The sequence below is a fragment of the Falco biarmicus genome, chromosome 3, assembly GCF_023638135.1.
Source record: "Falco biarmicus isolate bFalBia1 chromosome 3, bFalBia1.pri, whole genome shotgun sequence".
Lineage (NCBI taxonomy): Eukaryota > Metazoa > Chordata > Aves > Falconiformes > Falconidae > Falco > Falco biarmicus.
This window is the reverse complement of record NC_079290.1, coordinates 90853999-90864374: the sequence shown is the minus strand read 5'-3', so window position 1 is coordinate 90864374 and position 10376 is coordinate 90853999. Positions and strand designations below refer to the sequence as shown.

Here is a 10376-nt window from a genome sequence, read left to right as displayed (position 1 = left end):
CGTCGTCAAACCATAATGAAAGTGGGATTAGATTGATAAAATTGCTTTGATCGCAGGAGGTGCTGCTGGTATATCCATTGTGCTGTCTTGAAGTGCTTGTGAGCTGTGACGAGCAAAGTGATGCTCATTTTTCCTAGTGGAAAACAATAGAAATCATAGTTGCGGTAGCTTGCTTTCTGTACCACTGCTGAGCATGCAGCTGTATAGAAAATTACTGTAGCATGTATCAGTTCTGGGTGGGAGGGCTTGAGAGGATGGTTAGCTCCTAAACGGCAGGGGAGAAACAGCCCTAAGATACTTACTCTAAAAGTAAATCCAAAATTGCAGAAGTTCAACCTTTCAGAAAGACATTGTTATGAAATTATCAGAAAGCCAGAATCAAAGATGGATGGAGGAAAGTATGCACTGTCTAAAACGTGTTTTAGAGCTGAGGGACTGATGTTGATCTTAGAATGCTGGAGAATTAAAAGTTTTGAAATGGAAGAAGGCCATGTTGTAACTGGAGCTGCTGGTTTTTCATTTTCGGTAAAAGTAGCAGGCCAGAGTAGATTGCTCTTTGTTCCTTTTCATAAGCAGGTTCCAGCTACAAGGCTAAATTATTTGGTAACTCCACTTCTTTTTTTTTTTTTTTTCTCCTCTTCTCTTCTGCCCAGCCAGTACCAAGCACACTGATGAGTAGGCGTGTGTTTGATTGTCTGTCAAAGCTGGTAGTAAAACCTCATGAAGTAATTTCCTTTCGTCTGTCACTGGGGGGAGACTCTCAGGAGAGCCAGGGACCAGAATGAGGTGTGTGTTTTGCCACACCTCCCATCCTCTTTTGTTTTACTTCCTTTCTTTCAACCTAAATGCACTAAATTGGTGAAAAAGAAGACCGTGCTAATCTTCCGTTGTTGCTGGTCTGCGGTGGGGGGAGAAGATAAAACTGTTAAGTTTTTGGACAGCAACTTGTGCTGAAGGAAGTGGAAAGTGCAAATACTTTTTTTAAAAAAAAAACAAAAAACAACAAAACCCAAAGATGAGTATCTAATTTGATGGAGGGGGGCAGGGGGAAGCATTTTGTAAAGGTGATTTGGGAAGGTTTGCTGTTTGGGGAAATCTTGAAGGAATAGAATACCAAACCTCTGTGGTAGGATACCACCAAGTCAGTCTGAAATTTTATTTTTCAAAGTTGAAAACAAGTTTGTTTTCAGCTTGGAGGGGAATCCCCGTGTTAATTTTAAACCAAGTTCTAACTATGGAGTTCATTCTGTAGTAATGCTGCTACAGCAATGTAAATAAACACAAGGGGAGAAAGCAAAACATACATGGCAAACACTAAACCATGCTACCAAGCACTGAGAATCAACTCCCATGGCCAAAATAAGGTGTTAAATCTGCAAAGATGCCAGCTGTAAATAATGTATATAAAAATGCCTAACACCAAATTGTAAATGTTCTAGGTAACTTGCAACTGAGGGGAATATCTTTTTCAAAGCTAGCAAGTGCTTCAGAGAAAGGAGTTAAAACAAGGTGTGTTGATCTTTATTTCACAAAATGCTTCCCCCTTTTTACTTTGAGAAATTTTAGCAGGTGTAATGAAAGCTTATGGATTGGGGATGGATGTTTCCGTTTGTCCAGCAGACTTCCCATTTCCTGTTCCTCCGTGCTGAAACAGTCTCCCTCGCTCTTCTGCTGTTGCAGTTGGGTAGTTGGCCTCCGATTCCTTTTTGCATGGCAGGAAGAAGAAAGAAAAGTGTGGGTGGCATCATCCCGAATCACAGGAATAGGTTGGTAGCTTGCGAAAGGTGGCAAGACAACTCAGATACTGTAAAGACCAGACCCTATTGCCACATAGCAAAGTCAGAGGTATCAAAGAGAAGAATTTCCAGAGCTGGATGCGGTTGTTTTGCCTCCTTCCAACCCAAACCATGAGACCTCTGTATTCTGAGAAGTGGCGATGGTTGAGGGATGAGTACAGTAAAAGGGGTCTGAAAGTCCGGAGCTGTTTGCTGTGTTGGACCCTAAGGATATTATCTGAGTACTTCATGCAGCTGCCTTTCCTGATGAGCACAATTAAGCCCCATGAAATAAACCTTAATTGCAGGTTGAGTGCGCTTTAAGCATTTTACAGTGGCATTCTCTGTTCTGCAAGCGCTTCCAGCCAAAAGGGATCCTCTCCACACCTGTAGCAGTTGCAACACCGGCAGGATGGAAGGCGATCTCCCATGTCAGGAATGCGCTCTGAAGAAATGAAGAACTTCATTCAGATTAACCTGCCACCTTCCTGGTTAAAAAATGAGAGAAATATGCATCCAGGCTGTGTGGGCACTACTTTTCCTTATACTTTTTACATGCAGAAAACTTTTTTGAAGCCTTGTGTACCACCTTGTATAGCAATGTTGGGCAACACGTTGAGCAAAACAGGTGAGAGCCTTAGCAATAAATGGTGGTGTGCAGTTGACAGCAGAGAATTGCATGCATGAATGCAAGCCTCTAGGAGAGCATTGTTTTCAAGGCATTTAATGCAGTTTGGCGGACATGCTGTAGGTCCGTGGGTATCGTGGTCTCATGGACAGAAACAAATGTGAAAGATCATGTGGTTGATGGTTAGTTTTAGTCAGGGCAAGTTAGAAAGCTCTTGCAGGCACAAAGGCATGCAGAGCAAGTACACGCGGGCGTGGGAAGGAGAAGCACTGAATGCCTTGAACAGAGTGAGGCACGGCTGTGGGTGGCACAGGCAAATGCCTCACTGGACACAGCACCAACAAGCATTTACAGTCCCATTGGCATTCATAGAGCCATTTGCTGTATGAGGAGCAGCCTGCTAATTTGCATATGTGCAAATTCCCCGCCTGTGGGCACAATCTCAGTGGGCTCTTTCCACAGAAATGGTATTTAAGCTGTGCTAGAGCATTGTAAAGCAAAGGACCTCTTTAGTTGTCATAATTGTATTTAGCTATACCGCTCTAAATACTACTTTGAGGTTACTCAGATTTAGGTTTTGGAGGGGGGTGTGTGTGTGATTTATTCTAGAATACAAAATCTCTGCAGATTTTCAGCAAAAAAGGTGGCAGTGTCCTTGCTCACTTTGAGTGCTGTCACATGGTGCAGACATACACCCCACTCATTTCATGCCTGCTCAGGCAGGGCTTGAAACAATCGCTTGCTTCTCTCCGAGATGCCGGCTCATGAGCCAAGGAAATAAAAGGGTGGGCAGGTCACCAGGCCCCAGGGTTGCTATTGAAAGCCTGTTGATGTTAATACAAAGGTACAGGGAAAAGGTGTCCACTTTCAGATTGTCAGGAAGTTCAGTGTTGCCAGGCATTACAAACTTTTCTAGATCATGTGTTAATAATGCATCTACTGTTCGTCGGGCATCTGGGAAGCTACCAAAGAAACAGCAGGCTTTGCGGGATCCTGCCTGGTTGGTCAGTTGCCCGAGCACAGATAAGAAAGCCATCACCAGAAAATAATCTGTCCTTTACACTGCCAGACCTGGCTGATGCCAGTTGTTGATGCTCCTGCCTTTAATTGTCAGGGGCGCTTTTTTTTACGTGAGCTTCTGTTTGTATTCCTAACTGAGTTCCAATTCTTTATACAGCTAATTCTTATTAGTCTGATTAGCTGCGGTGGGCCAGTTCACATAAAGGTAAATGTGTCTGCAGAAGGATTTGCACAATCAGATCTTGAGTAGTCAGCATGTTCTTCTGCTACCTAAAAGCACTGTAATGATTTATTAGCTGATTTTATTATATGCTCCTTCCGTGTTCCTTGATAAATCCTGAGCCTCTCTTGCCAGTTTCTTCTGTCTGCCCCCAGAACCATATTGCCTTTATTTTGGATGTCTTTTTAACTGTTTTTTTATCCTCCTAAGCTCAAACCAACAAGCAAGGTGAAAAGCAGTGCTGTGATGCAAACTTGTGACACTTTAATAGATGCTCATCACCCACTCAGGTAGCATTATAATTGGTTTTAAGATGCCGCCCTTCAATTACAGCCAGAAATGCAGGTCAGATGCAGTGCGTTTGACATATTAAGAACAAGAAACTGTTTAAATGCACGTAATTCTGGTTTGCTTTTTTACAGAGTCCTGATTTGTCATTCTTCAAGGCACACTTTTTGTTTCCCGTGACTAATCCTTAATATCCTTGCTTAAAGCCAAGAGTCCCTAGGATTTTCCCTTGCGTTTTTCAGTTTTGTACAGTCTCTGCTGTGTTTGGTATTAGCAAGCTTTCTTCTGAACCATGACCACTGTTTTCCTATTAAACTTTTAGGAAGGCTGGGATCTATCATTCGTCTAGCAAAGTGCTGAATGCAGAGCTGAGGGAAAAAGCACCATTACTAAATCCATTGCAAACAAGAGTATCTCGTAAAGTTTTGCTGTACCTGTTTCTATGAGAAATCGGTTATGAATTCTGAAACGATTTTATTTTACTGGTTATATGCCCTCAGTACATTCTGTTTAGTTGGTCTTACTTCTGTTTCTGCATGCAAAATACATTTAAATACCCTAAGCAAATTCAGTGATATTTTCAATTTCTCCTTACAAAAGTCCATTGATTTTATATGCATCTTTGTTTTCTGCATCAGTCCCACACTGATTTGTCCTCTGGGCTTTAAAACTGATCCTGCTATGACATTGTTGTGCAGCTCACCCAGACATTTTTTCTGTGTTACTTAACGTTTGTGGCTGATGTATTTTCAGTTGAAGGACCAACTCCATTAGATTCAGTCACAAGCACAGAGACAGACTGCATCAGTAGCCTGGTTGGTTTAGGCTATTCTGATTTTCTGTATCACTTGTTCCATTTAAACCATTTCGTGTTACACGGTTACTTTCTGTACTCAGAGGAGGCCTGGTTTTTCTTCTTTTTATGCAAGAATATAAAGGCAGTGATTTACTTGGTTGACAGATCCCTTGCCTACATTTCTGCCAGCTGAAGCCATCCTGCCGCTCATGGCAAACACCTTACTTTCTGAGGCCTTTTACACAGCCAGAGCCAGGGTGTGTTTGCGTAACCATGCCGGGAGGCACCGGCGTGCCTTGAGCCATGGCTGTGCGGAGCATCAGCTGCCTTTGCCCTCATTTCACCCACTGTCCTGGTCCCTCTTAATCCCCAAGAACACAACCAGCCGCAACCAGCCCCACCAGATACCAATCCGGAGTAGAAAATCGCAACCAAGCTGATTCGATGTAGTTCAAAGCTCCATCTTACAGGAATTTAGCAGGCGGTAACATCAGCAGGCGAGAGTGAATACGAGACGGAGGAGGGGGCACGGCCTTACTCCGCTGATTCCCCGGGTGCGAGGCCGCCAGCCGGCAGGGACGGGGCGGGGGGGCCCGGCCGCCGCGCCCGGGGCGAGCAGCGGCCGCTGGGTGGCAACAGCCGCCCGCCGAGGAACGGCGCTGCCGGCCCCGCACCGCCCCGCACCGCCCCGCACCGCCCCGCTCCGCTCCGCACCGGCCGCCCCCGGGCCTCGGCCGGCCGCCGCGCCGCTCCTCTGCGGTCTGCGTGTGCTCCGCGCCCGGCGGGACGGGACGGGAGGGCTGGCAGGGAGGTGGAAAGCGCTGGCGCTGGGTACCGTGCCAAGCTCCTTCCCGTGCCCCCCGAAATCAGAGACGCCCGAAGGATTAAACATCCCGAACGCCTCTTCAGGTACTTGGCAAGATGCTGGTTTGCACAGCTTGGAGACAAATTCCTCCGTGCGGCCTCGAAACAAATCCCTGGATCACCCAGGGCACAAGCGAGCTCCCTTAGTGCAGGGGGAATCCTTCCCGTCTGGGGGCCAGGACCCCCACTCCTCTGGATGTAGCAAGAGCCAACAGGTCACCCTCCCCGCTCCAGCGCCTCTGGCCGGAGCAGGGCTGCTGCCAGCCTGCGAACCGCGCGCGATGGGCCGCCGTGCGGAGGGGACGTGACCCCGACAAGGGAGACGTGGAGGGCAGCGTGTATTCCTTCCCCCTGTCCCCCGTCAAAACAAACTCACGCTTCACAGCTTTGTTTATGCATTTTATCCCCTTTAGGTTCAGGGCAGTTTATATACTAGACTATTATCCCAGTCACGACAAAAATTGGCAGAACTCGTCAAACGTTTCTTTTCCCCTCTCGTAGTAAGCAGGGAAAGGTGCCGAGTGCGTCCCGCTCCCGTTTCGCTTGGCTCTGCCCTGGGATCGCTCCCCGATTCAGCCGGGGCTGTCGCAGCATCATTCATCCCTGCCCTGATGCCGCTTGTCAGGGGGGCGGGGGGGCTGAGCCATCACTGTTTCCCAGCACTGTGGGTTTAACCTACTGCGAAGGTTACCTCTGCTTCCTTGCTCAAGCTCCAGATTAATCTAATCTCCAAACAGTTCCCTTCCCTTCCCCCCCCCTCCTTCAATCTAAAAAAGCCCCTTCGGGCCGGGCGCGGGGACACCTCCGAGCCCCGTTTCTGCGAACAGCCCCAACATCCAGCCCCCCGTCCCCCGGGCACGCCCGAACATCCAGCGGGCGGCGGGTGCGGAGCAGGTGTCCGGGACCTCGCACCGTCGGGGCTGCGGGGTGTCAGCAGCGGCGGCCCCGGCTCCGCACGGGCTCCGCGGCCGCGCAGGGACTGCTGCCCGGGCAGACCGCCCCGACCCGCGGCTCCCGGAGCCCCTGCCCTCCTACATCGGGCCAGTTTTATTCTTAAAAAGGGCGATTCGGATTTTTTTGCTCCTCTCCACCCCACCCCCCCTTTTATTTTCTAAAAATTATTTAGTTTTTTAAATAAACCCGCGCAGCTGCAGCGGCCTCAGCCCTCCCGCGCGGGGCGGCCGAGGCGCGGAGCGGGGCGCCCCCGCGGTGACCGGCCGCCGCCGCCGCGCTGCCAGCCCGGCCCCGCCGCCGCTTCCTCGGCCCGGGCGGGGGCGGGCGCGGGGGCGGCGGGGGGCGGGCGGCCGGGCGGCCCCGCCAGCACCACCCGCGGCCCGAGCGCCGCGCCCCCGCGCCCGGCTCCGCGCCGCTCCGCCCCGCCGCCGTCGCCCCGCCGCCGGCCCCAGGCCCGCGCCGCGATGGAGGGCGGGCCCGGGCTGCGCGGGGCTGCCTGCCTCCCCCCGCCGCCGTTTTTCCTCAGCACCCCCCTCCCCATTTCCCCCTTTTCTTGAATGAAGCGTGAGGCGGAGCTCTAGGAAACCACCGCGCCCGGCTGCGCCGCGCGGGGCCGGAGCCTCCCCCTCGGGCTCCGCTCCTCCCCGCCTCTCCCCGCCCCCGCCGCTCCGCTCCCCCCTCCGCCGCCGCCGCCGCCGGGAGAGCTCCCCGCCCGCGCCCGCCGCCGCCGCTCGGAGCCGCCGCCCGGAGCCGCCGCCGCCGGCAGCAGCAGCGCGGAGCGCCCGGAGGAGCCGCCCGGAGCCGGCGGGGTGCGCGGGGCTGCGCGGGCGGGCGGGCGGGCGGGCGGGCAGCGGCGCCGCGGCCGCGGTCCCCATCGGCACCAGTCACACCGCACACACGCCCCGTCCGCGCCCCTCCTCGGCAGCGCCAGGGGCTCTTCCTCCTCTGATACAAAGCTGCTCGGGAAATGGCATTTCTCCCCGGAGCCACAGTCAAAAGCAATTTTCCTTCTTTATTTTTATTTTTATTTTTGATCCTTTTTTTCACGCTCTTTCTTGTGAAAAAGAATTAATTTCCTAAATACATACAATATTTTGCTCTTTTTTTTTTTTTTTTTTTTTTTTTTGGTGTGTGCGTGCGTGTGTGTGGAAGCACCGGGCTCCTGCGATCGGTGTCTGAATGAAACTACGTAAATGCGTATGTCTGTACGTTGCACTGGAGGGAAAAACGGAGCACTTCTGCGAGAGCTTGGATTCAAATGTGGTTCATCTGGTCTCCAGGATTTTCCGTCTCTTTGGGGTTGTTCGTCTTCCCGGGCTGCGAGGCGGGATTTTCTGAGCTTTGACACATCTTTGGAGATGTCTGTTAAACAGGAGTCTGGGAAAAAACATTTGAAATCGTAGAGATTTTTTTTTTTCGTCCCTTTCCCATCCCCTTGGTGACTTGAAGCATCAAAGCGGCCAGAACTTAAACGTTTCTGAAGACTTGTGATGTTTGGGTTTTGTTGTTGCTATTTTTTTTTTTAGAGGAAACTTGACAGAGGAACATATTTATAGTCCAAGTAAGTACTTTACAGAGGAAATTTAGTTTGTGTAACTTAAAAAAAAAAAAAAAAGCAGTGTTGAGGTTTCTAGCTTAAAGTGCGTTGGATTAACGTTCATCCAAGGCTGTTTAGCAAATCGTATTGAATTGCAGTTTTTACAGTGTGTGTTCGTCCGCTCCTTCGTGTCCGTGGTAGTTCAGCACCTAGGGGAAAATGCACCTGATTTTGAATCGGTATAATATTTTTTAAGAGGTATTTCAACACCGAGGAGGAAATGGTCCTAAAGTAAATTTATAATAAGTAATAAATGTGCATCTGGAAGTAAAGTATTTACAACATTTTAATCCCTATTTATACCGTGCATCTCAAACCGAGGAGGAAACACTGAGAAGACAAAAGTACCTCCGAGACCCTGAGAACTCCCCCACACCACCATGAATGAAACCGTGCCCGATACAGTAACTGGATTATAATTTTTGGTGTTATTAATTTTATTATTACTGGCTGCTTTACTTTTTTGGGTTCATCCTGCTCCTCTTCTTCCTCTCTCCCTTCCGCTTGCTGCTTCCTCTTGGGAATTATGGCTCATCCGGGGAGAAGAGGCTACGATAACCGGGAGATAGTGCTGAAGTACATCCACTATAAACTCTCGCAGCGGGGATACGACTGGGCTGCCGGCGAGGACAGGGCACCCCTGCCTCCAGGTCTCTCTCCTCCTGCTGCTGCTGCTGCGGTTGCTGCTGCTGCTGGGACTTCCTCTGATCACACTGGGCTGGTGTCTCCGCACCCCGAGCCCCCCGGCTCGGCTGCTGCTAGCCACGTGCCCCCGGCTGAGGGGCTGCGCCCCGCACCCCAGGTTGTCCACCTCGCCCTGCGCCAGGCGGGGGACGAGTTCTCCCGCCGCTACCAGAGGGACTTTGCCCAAATGTCTGGCCAGTTGCACCTGACGCCCTTCACGGCCAGGGGCCGCTTCGTGGCGGTGGTGGAGGAGCTCTTCCGAGATGGGGTTAACTGGGGCAGGATTGTGGCCTTCTTCGAGTTCGGCGGCGTGATGTGCGTGGAGAGTGTCAACAGGGAGATGTCTCCCCTCGTAGACAGCATCGCTGCCTGGATGACCGAGTACCTGAACCGGCACCTGCACAACTGGATCCAGGACAACGGAGGCTGGGTACGTCCCCCGATTGCTCGTTCCCTCTCCTGGCTCTGGTGCACAGCCAGTGGGGCTCCGGGGTGGGCAGTACCTGGGGCGTCGCACTTGCGTTGGGGTGAGCAAAAGCTTTGCTTGGAGGGCGTCCGCACTGGCGTGTGCCGAAGCAGCATCAGCCTTTTGCCAGCTGTTGAGTTTCCCCCCGTTGCGGGGTTATGGCGGAGCGATTTGGGATGGGGGAGCAGCCTACAGCTCAGGAGTGAGAAGGATGAGCGGGGCACCGTCTTCATCAGCCATCTCCGCTCCCCTGCCCCTGTGCACCCTCACCTGCTGGCAGCACCAGCCCTGGCCAAGGCAGGGCCTGGCAGCGGGGTGAGAACGGGCTGCAGAGGCGCCTGTGCTGCTGCTGGGAGCAGCAGGGACCGTGTGTGTGTATGTGTGTGCAGGCATTCCTGCCCGTTAGGGGTGACACGCAGGGCAGGCATATGATGAACACGGGGCTCCAGTGCAACAGGCAGGCCAGGTGGCTGTCAGTGCTGGCAACTGGAGTGGGGCTTTATGGTATAGGGTATGTCTAGTGTGAGAAATCTGTCTTTGTCTCAAGATGAAACAAAGGTGCTGGGAGCCATGTCCATGGGATTGTTCTGGAAAAGGAGTATTCGTTGTGACCCGATGGGTGACTGTGTTTCTAGGGTAGAGATCACCTCTGGGCAAGGCTGGCTTCGGCATCATCCAGAAAGGGAGGACCTCCACTAGTGGAAAATGGACAGCTTTTACACTGGTAGTCAACCAAAAGCCTTTCCTTTCTCTCTGTCTCTATTTTTCCAAAATAAGTAACTGCATTGAAATTGGAAGGGTATTTCTTTCCTTTTTTTTCCTGTATGAATTGATACGCTGTAACAGAATGTGGTCCTGGCCACTCTCTGGCAAACCAAACCTGCTGTATGTGTAAAGCATACGATATTAATGTGTTGGAGGAAGAAAAGGCAAAAGTTATACTGAAGAAGAAACTTTACGTATGGGCCGAGAGCTGGCCTAAGTCACCTAGGAATGGAGGTCAGCTACTTAGGATGCTGGCAATTTCAGGTCCGGTCCCCTGTGAAATACAGAGAGCTGACTCAATTACACAGCTCACCTTTAA

General features: G+C 51.2%; 1 protein-coding gene across 1 annotated transcript in view; it reads left to right on the top strand.

Moving 5' to 3' along the window:
- Positions 1 to 7008: 7008 nt before the first annotated feature.
- The window catches only part of BCL2 (BCL2 apoptosis regulator), a 96813-nt gene continuing 93445 nt past the window's right edge, over positions 7009 to 10376 (top strand). The window contains exon 1 of the mRNA XM_056332510.1: positions 7009 to 9256. Coding sequence (XP_056188485.1) covers positions 8669 to 9256 — 588 coding nt within the window. The 5' untranslated portion in view covers positions 7009 to 8668. The remainder of the gene's footprint in view (positions 9257 to 10376) is intronic.